Here is a 23,619-nt window from a genome sequence, read left to right as displayed (position 1 = left end):
AACAGAAATGATAATGATAAACACCCCTGAGACAACACTAATGGAGACAAAGACAAACTCAAAGAAGATCTCACAAGCACAAATAATAGTAGACGCAGTATGGCCGTCGTTAGCCAGAGAAAGAAAAAGACTAGAGGAGCTGAAGAATAAACTCCCAGAGATATCAGTGACAAACATGTATGTTCCAGTGAAAGGGACAAGTACAGGTTCCACAGTACAACCAAATACAGGACAATTGTCAGGGTGTATGAGATGGATATTTATAACCAGCAGGAAAAAGATGTATGAGGACAAGGAAAGAACTGCCAGACTTTTGTCTCCTCAAATGGCGCAGATGAGGAAGCCTGCACCATGGACCGGGATACCTGAGAATCCTGCTGCAAGAAGGAGCCATACAGATGCATTCAGGGATGTAGTTATAGCCAATTACTGGAAAACACTAAGAATCAAGAAAATCATGAATGTAGATGACAACGAACTAAACAACTACCTGGATAGCACAGCACATCTGGGAAACAACATTTGCTACCAGCGCATGAAAGAAGTTGTAAGACGAAGTTCAGAAGGGGAATGCTTTCTTTGTGCACTCCTACCATACAGCATGGGGAAGTCCAAGATCTTCGTAGCTGTAGAAATCAATGTCCAGACAGCACACTGTCTTTCACACTTAGCCATGTGCAAAACTAGAGGCCAGTTCATGGGAAGTGACGCTTCCCTAATATGGGCAACTGAAACAGCTTATCCCGACGAAGATGATTATGTTCAAGACATTAAGACAAGAAACAGAGCTCATACTAGGAACCATGTAATCCGGTACGAGAAGCCTGGAGTTAAGGGAGCAGAAATAAGATGGGAAGTGAACCCGAAACTAAATGTCCAAGGAAAAACTATAGAAGAGGCTCGAAGTTGGAAGAACAGAGGCCAAATGCAGTTTTGGGAACAGTGCTTTCCCCAGACTGGTGGGAGAAAGGAGTAGTAATCTGTAGAGCCTGGATGGTCACTGGTTGTTACCAAGGTACCATCGACATCGTACAGAACGGATGCAAGCCATTATGGCCAAAGCTTGCAAAACCTTTGACATGGGTCAAAGACAGAGGAAGACCCTTGCAGATAGTGCCATTGGAAAGCCCAAAATTCTGCTTCAGGAATAATGGCACAGGAAAATGGGAGAGAATCAGAATTGTGGATGACTTTTTGACGCTCCACGAATGGTTCAAGGGACTGCCGTAATTATGGATCATTATTGGGCATGTGGATCCAAAGCATACATCAGACTGCCAAGAGACTGGGGAGCTATATGCACAATAGTGAATGTCCACGTTCCAGCATTAGTGATCCCGAAAAGTGACCTGAATATTGACAGTTTCCCAAAAGCAGATGCTCACCTGAGGAAGAAGAGATCTGTGGAACTGCTAACTCGAATGAAGAGAGATAATTACTTCTCTGCTAAATCAGAAGAAGCCTTTCATGCAATCCCATATGAACACAGGCTGTTCAGCCTCACCTCATCAGTGTTCACAACAATTTCCGTGCCGAGAATCCAAGTTGGAGCAAATACTAAATGGTTACGGATAACCAGATGGGAGTTACTGCAGACCATCAACAAGACCATAAAAGGATTCAATGCAATCAAGAAAGAGCTAAGAGCCATCCGCTGATGACTCTCCAGAACAGGTATGTCCTTGACATGATCACAGCTACGGATGGAGGAGTTTGTGCGAAAATCGGAGCATCATGCTGCACATTCACATTTTCTCACGATGAGGAAAATGGAACTTTAACGGAAGCCATAAGTATGCTGACAAATCTGCAGAATCAGATGATCGATAAAGCTGATGAAGTTGATGATGAGAGCTGGTTTGGATCACTGTTTTCATGGGTCCCACAGTGGATAGCAGACGCATTCAAGTTCAAGTTATTGGGAGCCCTGCTAGTGATGATATTACTAGGATTTGGTGTTATCAAGATAATAATCTCTCGTTGCCAGAAAACTGCAAAAAAAGCCATAGGGATGAAGATCATGATTGATGTCAAGCCAGGATGGAAGCCCAAAGACCTGACTGATGAAGAAATAAGAGACTTTGTGAAGGCCAGCATTCATGCACCAAAGGGAACAAAGTTTCTCTACCCCAGGAAACATTGAAACTATGTGGGAAGATGGGTTTACTGCAGCCCAAATGGACAATGTCAACTGATGACATGGAATAAAGATGAACATGTGAGGACAGCAGGAAGCCTGAAAGGAGTGATAAAAATATGGACTCCAAAGAGATACTTCTTCAGACCATCATGTATAGATCCAGAAGATGAAGAAGGAATGAACCCAGGTGATTGAAGTGAAGATGAGTGCAGAAGAACCAAGTAAGATGAATGTAAAGACGGAAGTGAAAGTGGTCAATAAATCACCCAGAGGGGGGAGTGTAGAAGAGGAGCCAAATAAAGCCTGCACTCCAATCATCCGTTTCGAAGTTCCTGGAACATTCACACCGAGCTATGTGATCTATGATGAGCAAATAAACCAGCAGAGAGCCGCAGAAGAGCAACACCTATTGAGGTACCGATACCCAGAAAACCATGGACATGGACATGACATGGATCATACCAGCCCTTCCAAATGCACTGGAGTGCGCAACACATGGGATCGAGCAGGAGCTATCCCCTCTTCAATCTTTGCTGCAGGAGCAGTACGGAGTCAGTTGACGCTGCCAGGTAAGCCCTCGGGCTACTTTGGTTATAACAGCAAGATTTCACCTTATTAGACGGCAACCTACAAAATTACCCTTATCTCCCCACAATTGCCGGCCATGACCCCTGAGTGATTTTGCACATCACATCTTTAAATTGTATCCAGCGCCACATCCTGCGTGCAACCTTTGTGCTCCCTGCACATATAGCCTTGGTCCCTCTTCAATGGCGCTGTGCGCGTCCCACTGAAACTCCACCATTTTGCAAATTTCGTCGGCATCGTTGATTGGTGCCTGCTGCCTTTTCCTGCCTACCAGCTGACCGGTAGGTAGAAGCTGGCACCTACCGCTAAGGCATCTCGTATAAGGCGCCTGTCCCGAGCCATCCTACACATTCATACCAGCCCTTCCGAATGTACTGGAGTGCGCAACACATGGGATCGAGCAGGAGCTCTCCCCTCTTCAATCTTTGCTGCAGGAGCAGTATGGAATCTGTCAACGCTGCCAGGTAAGCCCTCGGGCTACTTTGGTTATAACGGCAAGATTTCACCTTATTAGACGGCAACCTACAAAATTGCCCTTATCTCCCCACAATTGCCGGCCATGACCCATGAGTGATTTTGCATATCACATCTTTAAATTGTATCCAGCGCCACATCCTGCCTACAACCTTTGTGCTCCCTGCACATATAGCCTTGGTCCCTCTTCAATGGCGCCGTGCTCGTCCCACTGAAACTCTACCATTTTGAAAATTTTGTCGGCAGCGTTGATTGGTGCCTGCTGCCTTTTCCTGCCTACCAGCTGACCGGTAGGTGGAAGCCGGCACCTACCGCTAAGGTACCTCGTATAAGGCGCCTGTCCCGAGCCTGTCCAAGACGACATAGACCAGGGCCAGGAACCCTGCATATTTGGACCCAGACTATTGGTTGGTACAATATCTCTGCTGCTGGCACACCAACTTGTCATGCATAAACACTACACGTGTTTCTTCTGTGCACACTGATCGTATTCACTGCAACAGTATAGGTGAGCAATTGAGCTGTGTTGCCTATGCGTGACAACCAACCGCACTTTACCACTTTGCCTTTTTCGCCATTTACAATCATGCCCCTGGTCCACTACACTCGCCCATACCTAAATAACTTTACCCTGAAGCCAGATGCACCCCTGACTGTGTGCTCTGCACTTTGTTGTTCACTTACACACTGCTTAATCCTCATTATACATTAGATTCTAGGTATTCTACTGTTTGTGCATTTTGAACTGCTGCCTCTCTGGCTGGCCCCACTGCAAGATTGAATTTAGGTGCTCTATTGTTTGTGCATTTTGAGCTGCTGCCTCCCTGGCCCCATTGCAAAAATTGAATCTAGGTGTGTTATTGTTTGGGAATTTTGAACTGCTGCCTCCCTGGCCCCATTGCAAAAATTGACTCTAGGTGTGTTATGGTTTGGGCATTTTGAACTGCTGCCTCCCTGGCCCCATTGCAAAAATTGAATCTAGGTGTGTTATTGTTTGGGCATTTTGAACTGCTGCCTCTCTGGCTGGCCCCACTGCAAAATTGAATTTAGGTGGTCTGTACATTCTGAGCTGCCGCCCCTTGAGCCCTATTGCAAATATCAAATTTAGGTGCTCTACTGTTTGTATGCTAATTGCCAGTAGCCACACCGCATAATTCCTAACCAGCTCCACGCACACAATGTATCTCCCACTGCTTTATACTGCTCTAATAAGATCACTATTATATATTATGAGCTCACAATATCCTACTATGTTACTAAACTTACTTCCACTCGCGCCAATGCCTAATTTCCACAAACAAACTGACATGATCACTATACCTTGCACTGTACTACAGAGGAACCTCAAATTACGTGCCAGACTCCCAAGGCTCTATGACCCTCTAACCAAATCAGCGCATAGTAATGTCACTATTAGTCCCTGCAACACCAGCCATTCCCAGCATCCTCTTCAACTCAACAGCAGACTCTTCCGAGAGCCTATCCTCGCCCCGAAAGGCGTTCATAAAATTCAGCCATCACCCTTGAAACCAGTACAGCCTGGGACTAAGGGCGCACTTATAAATGCCCGCTCTATGGTAGCCCGCGCAACAGACATAGCCGACCTACTACACAATGAAGATTTAGACTTCCTAGCTGTCACTGAATCTTGGATCCACCCAGCAGCTGGTCCCGCAATTATGTTAGCCTTACCAGACGATTATACCCTACTAAGACTTAATCGTACCACCTCTCGAGGTGGAGGTCTTGCTATAATAGCTCAAACCAAACTTACATTGAAAATCTCTCAACCCTTTAACGTAGGATCATGTGAATACCTAACTGCTAAGTTAACCTTATCTAATACACAGTCTATATCTATTCACCTTATTTACTGACGTCCCGGCCCTTTAGGATCCTTTGAAGAAGACCTTACAAACATCCTATCAAATAATCTCAAGAACTCCTCTCAAAGCATCATATTAGGAGACTTCAACCTTGGTCTCAGTGACCCCTCGGATGCCAATGCCATACTAATTAACAACACCTTAGAGGAATTAGGCTTTACCCAGAAGATCACAGATCCCACCCACATCAAAGGCAGAACTCTCGACTGGTTAGCTGCGCATAATTGCCCAATCCTGGTCTCATCCATATTGCCACCACCTTGGACAGACCACTACTTGATCACGTTCTCCTTAAAGGCTATACCAGCGCAACCCGACAGTATAGTTTCCAGCTGTCCAGACCAGAAACAAAAGAAACATTACTCCTGAAAACCTTATCCCCTTAATCATACCTACCCTTAATGCCATTACGGACCACACAGATCACTTCACCATGGTAGACTGTATAACAAAGCAATGCTTTCATCTCTTGATGACATAGCACCCCTGAAGTTGAGAAAGAGTAAACCTCGTAAACATGTGAACACTTGGTTCTCTCCCCATCTTAAAAAATTTGGAGATCAGATCCCTCAGAAAACAATAAGAAAAACCTGAGCAAACTAGCCTCCCAGTATAAAAAAGAAATTATCCTGGCTAAATAAACTTCCTATAAAGTCTGAATCTCTCAAGCCAAATCTAACAGCAAAGAGCTCTTTGTAATTCTGAAAGAGGTAGAATCCCCTGTACAGACACCTAACTCCTGCCTCAAGGATAAAAATTGGTGCACGGGTATACAAAACGCCCTAGCCAATAATAAAATTACTTCCCTGCAGACGAAGATAAGCATTAAAAAAGATTCTCTTCTCTCTACTACCAAACCTAGTATCACTAGTTCTATAACGGCACAATCCACCCGCACGCCTCCCCCTGCGCCGATTCTCCACTTCAACTTCCGTAAAGTATCCACCAAAGAGGTTGAAAATGTCATTCTTACTCTCAAACCTTTGAATTGCCATGGGGACCTATGCCCTGCACAATTGATAAAAGATGCAGCTCGTGAACTTGCACCATGTATTAGCAAATTAATAAATGCTTCCTTCACATCAAGCACCATACCTAATAATTTGAAACAATCCTGGGTCCTCCCTCTCCTCAAAAAACCTAACCTAGATCCCTCTACTCCCACTAATTACCATCCCATCACCACAGTACCGTTCCTACTTAAAATCCTTGATAAAATAGCGTACCAACAAATCCAACATTACCTTGAACACTTCCACCTTCTAGGAGTCCGACAGTCTGGCTTCAGGCCTCAGCACGGAACTGAGACTGCACTCATAGATCTCAAGGCACAGATAGATGAGCTGAGAGACGAGGGTAAGACTGCATTACTGCTACTTCTTGATCTCTCAGATGCTTTCGATCTGGTTGACCAAGAGATCCTCTGAAATCACTTACAATCGGCAGCCCACTTTTCTCAAGAGGCAACCGACTGGATCCAATCCTTTCTTAACAACCGTACTATGAGAGTCTTCTCCCCATTAGCAGCTGCCGACCCAACGTCCATCACCTGTGGCGTGCCTCAGGGCTCTTGAGTCTCCCCTACCTTGTACAACATTTTCACAAAGCCCCTTTTCGATTATCTAGATGGCCTGGATCACCTACACTAATTATGCTGATGATACCCAGATCCTCATCCCGTTGACGGGGGATTATGACAAGGATTTGGCCTTTGTAAATAAGTGTACCTCATCATTCAGGCATGGATGGCTTCACACAGTCTATGCCTGAATGATGACAAAACAGAACTCCTCATCCTAGGCACCATATCCAACCTCAACAAACTAGGCCAAAATTACTCCTCCTTTGTAATTGACAATAACAAGATCACCGTAGCCAAGGAGATCAAAACCCACGGCTTCTACCTAGACTCCACACTCACCTTCAAAAAACAAGTTACCGCTATGGCATCCGCCACATCCTACACATGCAAACTTATTAGAGCAGCTAAACCATTCCTTTCACCCTTCAACTGTATCACCCTAGCCAGAGCTCTGATCCTGTCCAAGCTGGACTATTATAATGCTCTATATGTAGGTTGCAACAAATATATTACAAATAAAATTCAAATTTTACAAAATAATGCCTTAAGAGCTGTTCTAAGCATCCCAAAGAAAGCCCGTATTTCTGAGACTAGAAGATCTGTCAATTGGCTTTCAACGAAAGACAAAATCTTCCTCAAATCCATCTCTCTGACTCACAAGTGCCTCCACCAAGCAGCCCCTCAATACCTGATAACTAGATTCACTAGACCAGTATCCTGCCGCCCCTCCAGAAAGGTTAACTCTAATCTCCTTCTAGTGCCTAGATTCAAACGTAAGATGTCTGGAGGGAACAGCTTTCCTGTCAAAGCAGCACAATTCTGGAACTCCTTACCACCATCCATTAGGGAAGACCTCCCTTACTTACAATTCAGATCCAAGACCATTCTTTTTACTCAAGGAACATGATACATAACGTTCCTCCTTGCTGCGCCACACTATAATTACTGTAAATTGTGTATAACCATGTATATCTACTGATCCTCTATGCTTCAACATATTATATAACTTGTAAATATTGTATATCTCGTGTACCTATAATCTGCTGTATCGGCTCTCATTGTTCTTGATGTTTCCAGCAATGTAACCTCCGTTGGACTCCATCTATTGCTGTAATGTAACTAAGCTTCACAATCCTCTTGCTGCTTCTGCGCCCTGTTACCCATGGGTTAGGTGCGCACTACAAATAATAAAAATACAAAATACAAATACAGTAAGGTATCCATTAAGGAAACTCTACCAGCAAATGAAACGAAATGAAGATTGCCTAAGTACTGTCCCGGAAGAAACCAAAAAGGTCTTAAAGGAAGACGAATGGTGACGTCACGAGAACCCAGACAGACTCACAGATAGAAGAAATGATGACTCGAGAATGTCACAAAGAGACGAAATGCCATGAGAAAGGATATTGTGAACTTAAAATAAAAGAATGATGTCCAAATGTAAGAAAATTAAGCTGTAAGCAATACGAAGACAGTCGACCAGTTTACACCTGTAAATATGCATGGAACCGCAAGAAAGCTAAGAAAACAGTGTGGCTTCCAATGCTAAGAGTAGTGCAGCAAGCACTTTTATACATAAATCTACCTCAAATGAAGTACTTTATTATAAGTATATTTCCACTTTGCAAACGAAGCAGAATCAACCCAGGTTACTAAATGCCAAATGAGCAGAGATTCATATTTAGCAAAACGAGAAGAGGCGGCTGAATCGAAACTCGGCAGAAGCAACTCATGCCAGGGAAGCCATGGTCATACCAATAGACGAAGCGAACAGTAGCTACATTTAATTGAAACTAAGAACAGAATATCCTGCCTCTGAAAGGTTGAGATAAGTAGACGTAGGCAGGTCGTGGGCTAAATAAGAATAAAATACACAAATTGAGAGAAACGAGACAAATTCACGGTGTGGGAAGCACGTGACCAATCGAGCAAGAAGAAGCAAGGGTTCACATCTTCGCTTAGCACCAGACCAAGCAGAGATAACAGAACTTTTCCAGACAGAAGATGCAGTTTCGAGGCCAACCACAGTGAATTAATTGACACATCGCTAGTAAAGTGATGATTGATTGTAACCATAATCGGAGGAAGGCCGGGTAACTAAGGGGCACCCTGCACCCGGCCGACCATTCTGCATGCTGCTAAGCGAAGTGGAAAAGTATGCATGGGGTTGGTGCCAACCCAATCACAATGGACCAAATAATCTAGGGTCCTATAGTTAGTAGAACCAATGAGACGTCGTATTTTTAGTGAAGTCTATAGTAGTCATTTTTGAAGGAAGGGCTTAGATGCCCACCTGACAGTGTTTACCAAATCCCTCACTACGTTAACTTATACAGATATATTACCTATAGTAAAGGTACCTTTTCCTAACCAATAGAATTGCATGTTAACTTTTGAGTGTTACACGTCAATTATGACAAGTTTTGAGTATAAATGTTACAACTTGTATGAACTTCGTTGGAGTTGAAGCGAGAAGGACGATCACATCACTGCTGATATCCATGGCTCCCCGTTTTTTGTACTTGTCATTAAACGGACTCCCTTTGCTAAACCATTGAGTTGTCCTTATTGATTGGTGTTGGAGTAATGAATCTGCACCCCCATCCATCTCAAGGGTGCAGCTATCTCGTCTTAAAGTACTTCTGAGCAAACCTCGGCTCTATGGGCCGGCCGGGGGTCTCAGAGTACAGTGTGACTTAGCAGTGTGACCTGTACTGACATGTTTATGCTAGACAGAGACTGATTTGCATATGACTTTTTCTAATGCCCAATTATATAAGCCTCGATCTGCTTGCATACATTTTTTCCACATTAATTTACCTGCATCCTGCAATGTTTATTTTCAATACAGTATAAAACAAAGCGGGAAGAGCTGAAAAGTCCACCAGAAAAGAACAGCACGAATTCAGAAAGGAACGTCACGAGCCCAGAGGAGATCCCAGTCATGGTAAGGGAAGATGAGGCGTCCCCTACGTCTTGTGTATTGGTTGGGTCCCACCTAGGAGCAGAACCCTGCAGGGATACAGGGGGCTGTGGGTGTAGCATTATTGGGCAGTTTGGTCCTCACTGGTGAAGTCGGGCTGATTACAATAGCACACTTTAGGGCCAGTGTCTGCGGCCCTTGCAGATTGCACAGAGGGGACCGCAAATGTGCATTTCAATGCACACCGTCCCCTTGGTGCAATTTACATGAAGTGCACAGAAATCTGGATGGATCTGGGTTTCCATGCATGTTTGCTATCCTTCCTCCCCTTTTTCAACTTTGAATGCTGAATGGTCATAAGTATGGTTTGTGGGTGTTGCAGGTCACATTTCTCGCCATGCTTATGAGCGCACCTAGAGGTAAAAACAAGGACACCATCTCATCTATATGACCTTCCATGTGCCCAGCAGATTTAGCTAAATACCTTTCTATAGTGTGAGCAATCATTTACATGCCCTAGAACAATCACCACTAAGCTTCTTCCAGGCTTGTATAATTGTGACCTTGAAGCATGCACCCTTGAATCTTGACTCTTCCACGATGCCCTGTTTGTCTCTGGTTGGCAAATGGACTATGCACTGACGCTCCGGTGTAGGATTGTGAGGTTGCAGAGGGAGTAAGAGAAAGTAGTTAGCCGAAGGGTAAGCAGAATGAGTGAAGAAAGGACGGTTTCCTGTAAAGGACACATTCAAGAATTGTCAGGGGTTGCGGCTTTAAGTGAAGGCAATACTAGTGGTACAGGTTTAACAGAATGGGGCGAAGTGGCACAGTTCAAAGAAAGATTGTTCCGGACAGAATTGCACGACACTCTGATGATTAAGTATTTGAGAAACACAATCCTTCTTTAATGTTTGGTGCTCAAGAATCAGCCTAGATTGTTTCTAGATTGTCAAAATGTTTTGGTAAAGTGGATCCATGTGGCAAATAAATGTGGCAGAGATTGGCTGGTGTATATCTTGGGTGTAACCAGAGAAGCAGCAATATTATTAGGTGAGGAATGGGGAAACGTGCAGAAGTATGCCAACAAATGAGTGCCCTTAATAATTTACAAAAAGGATTAGAGGAAATTAATCAAGAGTTCCGGGATTTTAGGGAGTGTAAATTCAACAGAACGAGTCAGAAAACTAAAAATGTTCCTAGCAGGCCCCAAGAACCTCCTAGAACCCCAGTCCAGGGCATTGCCCTGAGAGGAGCCATGGTGCAACACTCAGCCTCATTAAAAAGGTATCAGGTAATAATGCCCCCATGCATAATGTCCCGATACATAATGAGGTAATAATGCCCCATACATAATGTCCCCATACATAATGAGGTAATAATGCCCCCATGCATAATGTCCTCATACATAATGAGGTAATAAATACATAATGAGGTAATAATGCCCCATGCATAATGTCCCCATACATAATGAGGTAATAATGCCCCCAAGCATAATGTCCCCATAAATAATGAGGTAATAATGCCCCCATGCATAATGTCCCCATACATAATGAGGTAATAATGCCCCCATGCATAATGTCCCCATACATAATGAGGTAATAATGCCCCCATGCATAATGTCCCCATACATAATGAGGTAATAATGCCCCCATGCATAATGTCCCGATACATAATGAGGTAATAATGCCCCCATGCATAATGTCCCCATACATAATGAGGTAATAATGCCCCCATGCATAATGTCCCCATACATAATGAGGTAATAATGCCCCCATGCATAATGTCCCCATACATAATGAGGTAATAATGCCCCCATGCATAATGTCCCGATACATAATGTCGCCGGGAAAAGCCATTGGCAACATTATATATGGTGACATTATGTATGGGGACGGGGTGCAGGGATGTCCCCCTCTCTCCTTGTAATAAAAAATAAAAATCAGGGGTTGCAGGGGTGTCCCCCACATGCTCAATGTAATAATGTCTCAGCAAAAAACAGCAACTTTTTTGTCAGGAGACATTTTTGCCGGGACAATAATCCATGGAACCATTTAAAAGCACTTCTGTTACCAAAAACATCCACCTTTATGCGCATTCTATTTTTTACTCTGCCGCTCTTGGTTCAGGCTTGGCAGTCACAGGGTTAGCATTTTGGAATTTGGCCTGGGGTGCAAAGTAAAGAGATGCCCGGGCAAACAACCCAGCATGCTTCCAGGCTACCCCAAGCATGCTCTCAAGCCCCGCGTCGTGCAACCAACATGATATTGTGGGGTACCTCACAATTCTCCAGATCCCACTTGGAAACGGAACTCGATGGCCACAACGCATGGGTACATATCTGCCCCTTCCCTTTTGCAAGATGATGGTCCGCCTAACAGGACTGACATGCGCCCATCCTACCACCAAAGATTCTCCCACCCCGGCATGCCTCTGCCCCTGAGTGTTTAGCACCTCCTTCCCGCTTTTCCCCGCCTCTTCGCGTGCCCTTTCTCCGTTGTTCTCCTCCAGCAGACCGACCCTGTGGGAGCACACTGCCCCACTCACTCCACAGACAAGACCCGGCGCTCCAAACTACTTTTGTGGTATTTTGGTGCACCGTCAAAGCAGATTAACATGGCATAGCAGAACATATGCATTTGGTTTGTGTGGTGGAGAGAATAGAGGTGGCAGAATCAACACGCATGATCCAGGCTCCCGCTCCTGCATGGATTTATAAACCAGGCCTTTCAAATAGCCCAACCTAGGTGCCTTGGGGGGTTCAATGAACCATCCTGACCATGTGTCTGCAGGATCCGAAAGCAGTCACGTGGTCACTGCAGTGGAAAAGGCACTGTCTTGATGATTATTTTATAAGGTGGGTTGTACACTGGGGCACCAAAAGGGTGCCCAGTGGAAATCCCATTGAAGGTACAGAGCAGGCCGCACTGATCCTGCAACGGATTGCCAGCACAGATGCCTTGCAGCGCATGTTAGCGAGCATCACACTCAGCACAACCCAAGCAATAGGGGCACATGCAGCACTAATCATGTTGCTCGATGGGCCCCAGACGGAGTGGGCGCTCGCTAGGTCTGATGGTTGGTGGAGCCTTCCTGGTTTGGAGACCTGGGGGCAGAGCATGGATGATGAGTGACCACCTCTCACTTCCCCGGACAGGGCGCGGTGCCTCCCCGGGGCTCAGCAACACCCAACAGGCATGTAGTACACGTTTCCAGCCGAGTCCACTTCCCCACCTATGATATGATACGATAGGTTATTTATAACGCGCTTAATACCCAGAGGTTTCTAAGCGCGGACCCGGGGATCGAACCTGTGCTGCTCCGTGTCGTCTTGCTTCCAAAGTGAGCACGTTGCCCCCGAGCTATCCTCCCGAGAGCATAGCTCAGGATATCCACCTACATGCGGCATGTCAGGCCATTACATGTTTTAGTTTGGGATGTCCAGGGCGGTGGGCGGGGATGAATGCTATTTATGTCTGTGAAGCAACAAGATGCAACCTCGTTACTCAGCTGGCGGAAATAAGAGTGTTTCTTCTAATGCGATCCAGGACCCATGGCTTTAAGTGGGCCGGGGCCTGCCGGGGCTCCGAAATTTCGTTTTGAGGCGGGGCCCTGCCGGGGCCCACTAATCTCCCCTGGCAGCCCTGGCCACTACACGAAAAGGCATTTTTTTCTACAGCCTGAAGCTCTCGCTCGTGAGCGAGAGCTTCAGGCTTCAGAAAAAAATGCCTTTTAGCCATAATGGTGGCGCCGCACCTGCGAGGCATCCCTTTAATTAAGTGATGCACGCGGGCCGGCGCCACCATTATGGAGAAAACGTGAGGCCGCTGGAAGCAGAGGCCTTGCTTTCTAAATACTGAAGCTCCCGCGGATTCGCGGGAGTTTCAGTCTTTAGGAAAAAGGCCTCAATCAGCTTCCAGTGGCCTCACCCTTTCAGCCTTCATGGTGACGCTGCCCCTCTCCAGCTGGCGAGGGGCAGCACCACCATTAAGACTGAATAGGCGAGGCGCTGTCCCCTGCCAGGCAAGCCTATACAAAATAAATGCAGAGATCAGCACCCTCTCCCCCATTGGGGAGAGGGTGCTAATCTCTACAAAAGGCTGCCTGGCAGGGGTGCCAGTAGCCCATTGAGCCAGGGCTCGTCAAGGGGGCGTGGCCTAACGGGCCATGAAGACCCCCGTTGTTAGGCCACGCCCCCTCGATGAGCCCCGGCTCGATTTGTAGTGCCACTTAAGGCACTGGCACGACCTCATATTGACCCCGTCCTCATTCCCAGGGTGGGCTCAGCAGGACGTAGGCACCTACCTACTTCCCTTTATAAATATGGTCATAGTGACAGCTTGTTTCCAGTGTGGGGTAAGTGGCCCACTGTCATCACTGCTCTGCAGGAGTACAGGGATGAGCGGTGGTTAAACTGCCTACTCAGCCGCGTACTATTACTAAACCAGCAGTGATCCCAATCACAAAGCTGAAACAGGCACAGTACGACAGGCAAGGTCACACTACAGCTTCCGGAAGGGTGAGGACTGATCAGTTGCAACATAAAACAGCAATAATAGGATGGTACCAAAATGAAAGGTTGTCCAATCAATATTCTATAATACTAGGAACTTTAATCAAAACAATCAATGCAAATAATCTAGTTAAAAACACTAAAACCCTTTTTGAGGAATAATACACAACAATAATATCAGAGTGGCAGTAGACTGCCATTGATCCGCATTATTCAGGTTGCCCGCAGATCGCTGAAGCTAGCACTTCACTCACTGAGCTACGCCACAGGAATGAAGCTGAGCCATTTTGAATGTATTCAGGTTTATCAGGAGTTTCATTTCATGGACAACATTTACACTGGTTGCTGCACAAATCTCTTTGGCATGAAATGCTAATGCTTGCTTCTTGTACGTTAAAGTCACAATTCATCTCGCATTACAGAACAAAACCCTGGAGTTCAAGATAGTGGGCCTGTACTCGGACGGCGTGAACGTCCTGGGCTTGATCGTCTTCTGCCTCGTCTTTGGACTGGTCATCGGCAAGATGGGCGAAAAGGGGCAAGTGCTGGTGGACTTCTTCAACGCACTCAATGACGCCACGATGCAGATAGTACAGATCATCATGTGGTAAGCCCCGCCCTGCTTCTCAGGCTTTGGAAGGTAGGGGCGACGAGCTGGCTGGGAGGAGAAAGATCACCTTGCCATATAATCGCAGTAACTGTTGGACAGACAAAAAAAAAAAACATTCAGTTATTTGGATGAATGCAAGTAATGTAAGGTAATATGTCATTTGTATAGCGCCTCTATTTTTTTAAATTTTTAAATTTTATTTTTTTAAATTACATTTATAAAGCGCTCACACAGCCCGCAGGCATCGAGGCGCTGTTAGAGGAATCGTTTTTTTGTCTTAGTTACGTATTTATAACGCGCTTAAAAACCCAGAGGTTTCTAAGCGCGGACCCGGGGATCGAACCTGTGTTGCTTCATGTCGTCTTGCTTCCAAGACGCGCATGCTGCCGCTGAGCTATCCTCCCGGGACATGGGATCAATGGCCTCAAAGCGCTGTAGGCGAACGCCCTCGGATGACCGAAGTCCGAAGTATTAGAAATTGTTCCGAGGAGTGTAGAATGCGTTTGTGCATTTAAGCCATTACGAACGTAAGCAGGCGTGGCTAAATCCCTGCTAGAGACCCATGTGGAGCTGGCCTGTGGATGGGTGCTGTGAAGGCTGTTGGGAGAGTACGCGAGTCAAGGAAACTGATTATGTGTCCAGCTAGACCGAATATTTTGTCGTGGGACTTAGCTGCATTCTAGTGGCAGAGGTGGTGTGCGATATGAAATCAAGTAGCAGATGGTTGCAGATGAGTTTGGGTGGGTGGCCGTGTCTTGGGGGGGATACAGATATCTTCCATTTAGATGAAGTGGGATATGCACCCATGAGTCAATGCTGATTACTTTCTTTTTGGCGTAGTTCAGGTCCTGTCAGGCGGGTCTACGGGAATCCTTTCTGTGCGTGCTTGCTACTTTCTTGGAGTCTCCTCATGTGACTCATTGATGGCCCCAGGGCACAGTAGGGAAAAGCCAGGTCTTGAGTGCCTTCTGGAAGACAAGGTGATACTCTAAGCGGAGGATGCTAAAAGCGATAGGGTTCCCTATTGTAGGTGCTTGGATGGAGAAGGACGAGCCCTGTATTGTGGTCATTTTCGCAAATCGGATGACAAAGAGGAGAGCTATACCTGATCTCAGGTTTCTGTTGGGCCTGTAGGGGGTCAGTTTGTGTTTTAGATATTCTGGTCCTGTGTTGTGCAAAGCACGCAGGGTGATGCAAATGGCCTTGAAGGTGGACCAAGCCATTAAAGAAAAACAAGCCAACACTTTCTAATGGCCACCCAATGGCCTCATCGTGAGTGGAAACGAAATGGGTGATTTGTTTATTTGGATTCAGGTGAGCAGTGAAGATGCCCTCGTAGTCCAGCATTTAGCTCAGGGTCGCTACGTCCATTGGGTGAAGTGGTACCAGCCTTCCGCACTCCGATGGTATCTCTCTTATGCAATCTAGCGACCCTTGTTGCCTCCCACTAGATAGGCAGGGATACCTTTGTTGCATGTTTTACCACTTTTCCGATTATGGGTTTGTCAAAACATAGGTTTAAGTAATAATTCCAAAAATGATGCTGGTAGTATTACAATCCCGCGTAGCGCTGCCGTTTCCTAATGAAGTCCAAAGGAACTTTAGAATGGGCGATAAGATTGATCTCTTAATGAGGTGGAGGCGCCACTGTTATCACCTGTAGTCGCTGTATAATTCCCTTAGGCGTTGTTGGCACTATGCGCACTGCAAAACTCGTAATGAGTCCCACAGTCTCTTAAATATTACACCCACAAGTGACTATCCTGACACGTCATTCTTTTGTCCCATGGAGGGGTCGGTTGTATTTCAAAATATTTTTTATTCTAAAATTGCTGCCCATTGTTTTTCCAAAATCCTAGTCCATGGTCAATAAAATGGTATTACCCAAATTGACCTTTTACAATTGACCTTTTGTCCCAATTGACCTAATTATAATGGTCCTAATTGACCTTCTGCACAATTCACCTTGATATTATTTTAGTTTTTTTATATGTATTGGGTTAGTTTTGGATTATGAATAATATAATGGAATTGAGTGGGGGTTGCCTGGAGTTTTGGATTCGGTGGGGAGTTGCAGGGGGTTTCCCCTGCATATATGTCCTAATTGACCTTTTAAATTAGGTCAATTCTCCCAAAGGTCAATTCTCCCGAGGTCAATTGTGAAAAGGTCAATTAGTATACAACCAATAAAATATCTTTAATTCTAAAATTGATGCCCATTGTTTTTCCAAAATCCCAGTCCATGGTCAATAAAACTGTACATCTTTCAAATAAGCTCAGCTCCCACTTACAGAGGAAGCTTGTGCACAGGGCTTCAAACACCTGTAGGCTCAACGCCTGACTCGCCGCAAATGTTTGCCTTGGCCAAAAAGTGCTAGCGTGGATCCAACACCCTGCTTCATAATGCTGGCGTGGATGGTTTGAAATAACCCAGGAACAAGCTGTGCAAAAATCAGAACTCTCTTTATTTCAAGAGATTCAATTTCCATCATAAAAGAAACAGACACATTAGAAATATAAAAAGGTAAACCACACAGTCAACAATACAAATCCATCAATGCAATAAACTAACATTTGAAGTCAGGTCTAATCAATTCCTTTCAATTTAATTTAAATTCACATAATGCCCTCAGTGTGATGTATCTGAAAAGTGCAACGTGTTTATTACCACTTAAAGAACTGAATACATGAACTAAAATACCCCATTAAAATGACTTCGGAAACTCAACTATTCAACCGTCTCAAGTTCTCTCAGTTCAAACCTTATGGTAATGTGCTGAGGGTAGAGAATATCCGCAGACAGAGGAGTTTAGCAATGTGATACAGTGCAATGACACGTTGCGGTACACGGGAAATGTGTTTCACTCACTTAGTCCTATTTGATAACACACGTTCAATGCTTTTCAGGTAGGACGAAGAGTTGCAATAGAGCTGCCAGATCCCGCTTACTTTGCATATGTCTAAAAAAGAAGACATCACCTTCTGAGATTTACATAGGTTGGGCACAACAGGAGAAGGTGGATCCTGTGTCGAATCGTCACTGAAGGAATTGTCATTGAGTTTAGCATTGCCTTCCAACTAGCTAACCACACTAGCCAACGGCAACATGTTCATCCTCTTTTACTATCAAGTCGGCCTGTTGTCTGGACTTGGCAATCCACACCAAATCATTTCAAGGCCTAAACACCTTTAAAAACTGGAGGTACCTTTGTATGAAGATTTTTTCAGCTCAATATCTTTTTTCACGTTTGTCCAACGAAGAAAGCACTTCTGGGCAAAACCATATATTATATGATATGGCATTTATATTGTGCCTGTACACAAGTGTTTCTAGGTGCCACAAGACAAGGGAGGGAAGACAAGACAAACAATCCTACTAGGCCTTGTGTCATTCGGATCGTGCAAGTGCAACAGAGAAGTGCAGGGAAGTGCAAGCGAGAGGGGAAAGGGGAAGTGCGAACAGGGCAGCTGGCTCTGAGTAATTGCAGCCAAGCTCGTAAGTGCTAGGAGGCAGGGAGGAGGTAGGGGTTACAGCTTACGGCCCCTAAGTGCGCTGTAGGCCTAGAGGCAGTGCAAGGAAGACTGCTCAAGCAGGAGCCTGGTACCCAGTGAGACTGTGAGGGTACCAGGCAGCCAGTCTGTGCAGCAGACACGTAAATTAGCATGGAAGTGACAGAGCTAAGGCAGTTGCGAAAAGGAAGGTCTTGAGCTGCTTCTGCAACTTCAGGTGATCCGGCTCAAGTCTGAGAGGGGCAGGTAGGCTTTTCCAGAGGGAGGCACCTGCAGAGGAGAGAGATCTACCTCCCACTCTCTGTCTAGAAAAGCATCTGACCCTCAGAGAGTTGGAGGTAGCAGAGCGAGGGGCTCTAGAAGGAAGGTATTTCGGCAGAGAGAGTTGAAAGTAATGCCGGCCCCGGCCCCAGAAAGCCTTCTGGACGATGCAGAGGGTCTTCAACTTGCTCCTTACAGCCACCGAAAGCCAGTGGAGAGATTTTGGTGCTGGAGGGATACAGTCCCTGGGCTTGAGGCCAAGGATAAGTCTCACAGTCCTGTTCTGGATTAGTTGCAGAGGGTGGAGAGTAGAGGCAGGTAGATTGAGAAAGAGGTTGTTGCAGTAGTCCAGCCTGGAGAGAACCAGGTCTCTGAGACAGTGAGCATCTGGGGGAAAGTGAGAAAAAGTAGAATACTGAAGAGAAAGTGCAGGTGGAAGTGGGCCTTTTTGGAAAGATCTGTGATGTGAGGAGAGAAGGAGAGAGTGGAGTCGAAGATGATACCTAGGTTTTTTGCCTCACAGGAAGGCGAGGGTAGAGGGCCCAAGGAGGGCAGCCAGAGTGAGAGAGGGAAAGCGGCAGCAGGGGTCCCAATGAGAAGGATCTCAGTCTTACTGGCATTAAGGCAGAGATTGTTGGAGGCACACCAATCCTGGATCGCGGATAGACAGTCGGATTGAGCGAGGGAGATGAGGCGGCTGAGGGAAGTCTGAAAGAGAGCTGTCTGTCATCCGCATAACACTGAAAGTTATAAGAGAAGGTGGAGATGAAGTGGGCCGAATGGGCCAGATAGACATTGAAGAGCCAGGGTGAGAGGATACAGTCCTGGGGGACACCACATGTGGAGTTCTGAGTTTGCAGCACCATTGGTGTCCTGGTACAAATGCTAGTATCCCACATTGAGCTTTGTGCACTTTAACCAGTTATTACTGGCATGGCTGTCCAGCGTAATTAAATCTCAGATTAAACCTAGTGTGAAGTTAAGGTAATTATTCATCCATAGGCAAGTCAAAAGCATTAGGAGGCTCACGTTAATGATATCTGACATATAGCTCATCCAGCATTCTCAGTTGCTGGGTATACCTGAGCACTCATAGACAAGCCAAAGACAGACTGCAAACAATGCCATTCTCTAACGTGGTCTAATGGGAGACCAGAGTAGCCTTGCACTCCAGTACCGTGTAAAGCTACTAAAGCAGAGTTGGCTCTCTTCATAAGCAGTGATGGTTAAAATTGGAACCCCCCTAGTTCCTTCCCATAAGTTAGCAGGACCCTGTTGATCTGAGCTTTCTTGGTCGCTTGGGTTTTGAGGGGTACCATCCAGTATTTGGTATTGGGCAATGTGACACCTAGGTAGCAATCCTTAAGAACCCATTTCAACTCCTCCCCACAGTGCCTCAGTCTGCCACAAGGGTGGCCAAAGCACATAATACTTGTGATGTTGAATTTCAAATGCTGCTCAGCATCGTAGACCAGATACCCTTAACCATGCCTGGAAATCATGCAACAACCAGCCTAACTGGCTGTAGTGGACTCTGGCAGAGAGGTCGCAATGCATGTCAATGGGCCTCATTATGTCTGTGGGGGTAAGGCAACAAAGGCGCCAGTAGTGCTACCAGTGCCGTTGTTACCATGCCGCCACATTACGAGGTCTGCTCGGGGGTGCCGCTCTGCACGCCTTGTCAGACCAGGCATGCAGAGCGGCACCCGCAAGCAGAACAGGATGGTAGCAACGGTACCCTTATAAACGTTACCGCTGCTACCAACCTCCCCATTCCCACTGAGCCCTATGGTTGCTCAAATGGGAATGGGGACGTACCGGCTCCGGGTCCTGCGAAAGGGAAATTACCAGGCTCTCCAAGGTCGAAATGGCCCGGTAATTTCCCTTTCGAGGGACCCAGAGCCGGACCCGAGTTTGGGGGTAGCCATGCCCTTGTTAACCTCGTAATGAGGCCCAATGAATATTACAAGTAATGGGCCGGGCATCGTCATAACCTTACAGTACCACACAATGTTGACCAATTTGTACAATCAAGAGCAGCATTTGTGTCAGTAAGCTTGAGGTGGATTGTGTTCTTATGTTTTGAAACAAATAAAGTTCTAATTTTCTAATCAGAATCTGCTCTTTCAGGCCCATGCCCTCCTGGAAACCATACTGGGTGTCAGCAAGAAGGTTACAACTCTCCATCCCTTCCATGACCCCAACATAGATCACTTTCCCAAACCACTCTGCATGTGAGTCTAGAAGAGTGCGGCCTCAGTAGCACATCGGTTCCAACCTACCCGCCTTACAGTCACAATGAACGCTTGTTTCCTGTTCCAGGGGAAGTGACCCACCAACAGCAGTGCATTAAACAACTTTGAGAGCCCAGGTTCCAGACCACTGCCTTGTATTCAAAGAGCCCCATAGGGACTACATCTGGACCTGGTGCACTCTGAGTGGCTGACTGAAGCAGGGACCCCCTCTACCTCGGCACAAGTAAAGGCACCGAAATGTGCCAAAGTCCCCTCAACCCAACTCTCGGCCAGATCCTCTGACACCGAGCTAGTGGGATTGGAGGTAGGGCCTTTCTGTGGGTTTGGACTAATCTATCGAAATGAATGAAAAGTACTAGCATTAGAGCCAGCTCGTTTAAATCTGGCTAAGAGCAAAGCTCTGTTATTTCTTGCAGTATTTGTCTGCTCTACCATTCTTCCATTTTTAAGCATTATCCCACTACTCTATTGACTATTTTTTATTTTGCCTATATGTGGGCACTATTACTATATAGCGCATGTTGGATTTTTTTAGGGCATCCAGTGGGCTCATTAAGCCAATGTACAGTCCCTGCTGAATCGCATGCCTGGTTCTTGCTTTTACATGGGAGTGTGAGGTCCACCTTGGCTTTTTCTAATACATGACTCAACGCTCACACCCAGACTGAGTTCAATGACTGGGGGAGAAGCAGGTAAGACAATCTTGCTTTATCGCCTGATTAACAAATTCCCTGTTCACACACATATGACGACTGCTCGAGTCCTCACCAGCTTTCTCTGTGGACATGTCTTCAGTAGAGTGAGTCAGGTAATGTAAGTGATCTTACATAGCACCCTTCTGAGTAGCTCAGTGGAAGGTAAGATATCTTCTAGTGTGCCGTCTTGCGCTGCGTGTCTAATCTCTGGCAAATAGTTAGTCCTAATTAATAGTACACCTTCAATGAACGGACAGGTGGAAGTTTGGTTCCATGTGAAAATGTCGACTATTGTAGGCCGCACACCAAAAAGACTGATTTATTTTCGCCCGATTTGGTGTGGCCTGCAATATTCAACATATTTTACATTTGGGGTGGGAGGGCTTTTCCCCCTTCATCCAATCCCCCACCCTCTATCTTTAAAACATAGGCTTTGCCTCTCTGCCTGCTCCCATTGAAATACTTCCTTCCAAATCCCCCTCCCAAGCTCTTTGAAACACATTGTGTATAGGCGCTATATAAATAAACTATCATATCATGTCATATATCCCATCACACACACACACACCTCAACATAGACACACACCTCAACATACACACAGACACCCAAAAACAAAAACACTTAGCCGTTTCGGTCGGGTCTTCTGTTTCCTGGACTGGCCCTACCTGTCAGCGCATGCGTGCCCTCGTGTGGGGCAGTGTTGTGACAGCTCGATTTCGTTACATGTGTTTTTGTAGACTCTTGTAGACTCTTGCCCATAGAGTCGAACCTGTCAAAACTACCAGTCACTAAATATGAAAAAATGGTCAGTCCCTAATATTTGATTTAGTTCTCAGAGTACACTCTTCAAAAAAGCCTTACCAATCGTTTAAATGGCTATAGTGTTGTTTCATGTATAATGTTAGTTCAAAGTACAGTGGGATAGTTTAGCGCACCACTGACCATTTGTAAGGTCTGAGAAACCACACGTGACAATGTTCACAGGTTCCTTTATTGTGAGTTCTCCTTCAAAAGGCCTTCCTCTCTGCCACACTACTTAAGCAATAAGCCCTGAGCTGAAGGGGAGGGGAGTCATTACCATTTCAGGTAATGCCTCGGGTCCATAGTTACAGGCCTGAGCGAAGCAAGGGCACTAACGCAGGCCCCGGGGCATTTCCTGAAGCGGTAATGCCCCCTCAGATTGGGGCATATTGCTATTAGTACCCCAGCTCATTGGACCAGGGCGCTAATAGATTTTTCAAGTTTCACAACTTTACAATTAAAAAGAAAATGATGACCACCATGGATCAGGTGAGAAGGGACAACATAGTGTTCCTGGCGCAGGAGAAGAAAAAAGGAGGAAAGTGGGATCGGGTGGGAGGGTTATTCAAGCTGTAGAAAAGGGGAGAGGTGGATGGGAAGGGGGCAGAAGGCAAGGGGGAGCACTTAGCTGGTAACCAGGTGGTGAATATGGCAGTCTCCGCATATTACCCACTGGGTTACCGCACAAAGAAGGCTCGCAGTGGCAGGATTACCGTTTGGTAATGCCCATGCTCTGAGAATCCTCATTGGCTGGAAGGGCCCAACACACCCCTCGCTGGACACTAATATGGGAAAATCATTTGAAAGCTGTGTCCCTCTTTTGAGCATCTGGTAAGTTCTGACATGCATCCTCTAACTATGCTATGGTAGGTGTACCTCAGGTGTTGCTCGCTGCTTCCAATCTGTCCCCTGTACCCATGCTTCAGTACCTGTGCATTATAGGAGTCTGCTAATCTGTGTCCCACATTTATGCAAGGTCAATGTGAACTTTTCTTACCGCTTCCAATCCCTGTCCTGCATTTGTGGGGGGCACGAATACATTTCAAATGGCTCCCATGCTGCGTCCTGTATCCCGACTATGAGTCATGCGCATTGATTGTGGCTGTGAAATTCATAACGTGTAAGACATGCTTGCCACATGGGCCTTCCTCGTGATGCTTAATCTGAGTTCTGTATCTATGCTGTAGTAGGTGTACCATATACACATCTAGAGATCTGTGATCTGCATCTATACTGCAGTCCCTATATCTACGTCAGGGCTGCGACTGTTTCAATGTGTTATGTAAGTATGCTAGAACATGCGTACCCTCCCGGCGGCTGCGACTGCTACAATGTGTTCTATAGATATGCTAGAACACGCATGCCCTCCCGGCAGCTGCGACT

General features: G+C 45.9%; 1 protein-coding gene across 2 annotated transcripts in view; it reads left to right on the top strand.

Annotated features, from left to right (window-relative positions):
- The window catches only part of SLC1A1 (solute carrier family 1 member 1), a 581,019-nt gene that overhangs the window by 490,844 nt on the left and 66,556 nt on the right, over nt 1-23,619 (top strand). For both annotated transcript variants that reach the window (XM_069625728.1, XM_069625729.1), the window contains 2 exons: nt 9,522-9,617; nt 14,526-14,710. In XM_069625728.1, coding sequence (XP_069481829.1) covers nt 9,522-9,617; nt 14,526-14,710 — 281 coding nt within the window. The remainder of the gene's footprint in view (nt 1-9,521; nt 9,618-14,525; nt 14,711-23,619) is intronic.

This window comes from Ambystoma mexicanum, chromosome 6p, assembly GCF_040938575.1.
Source record: "Ambystoma mexicanum isolate Mex_15411 chromosome 6p, UKY_AmexF1_1, whole genome shotgun sequence".
NCBI classification, from domain to species: Eukaryota; Metazoa; Chordata; class Amphibia; order Caudata; family Ambystomatidae; genus Ambystoma; species Ambystoma mexicanum.
This window is presented reverse-complemented; position numbering and strand designations above follow the sequence as displayed.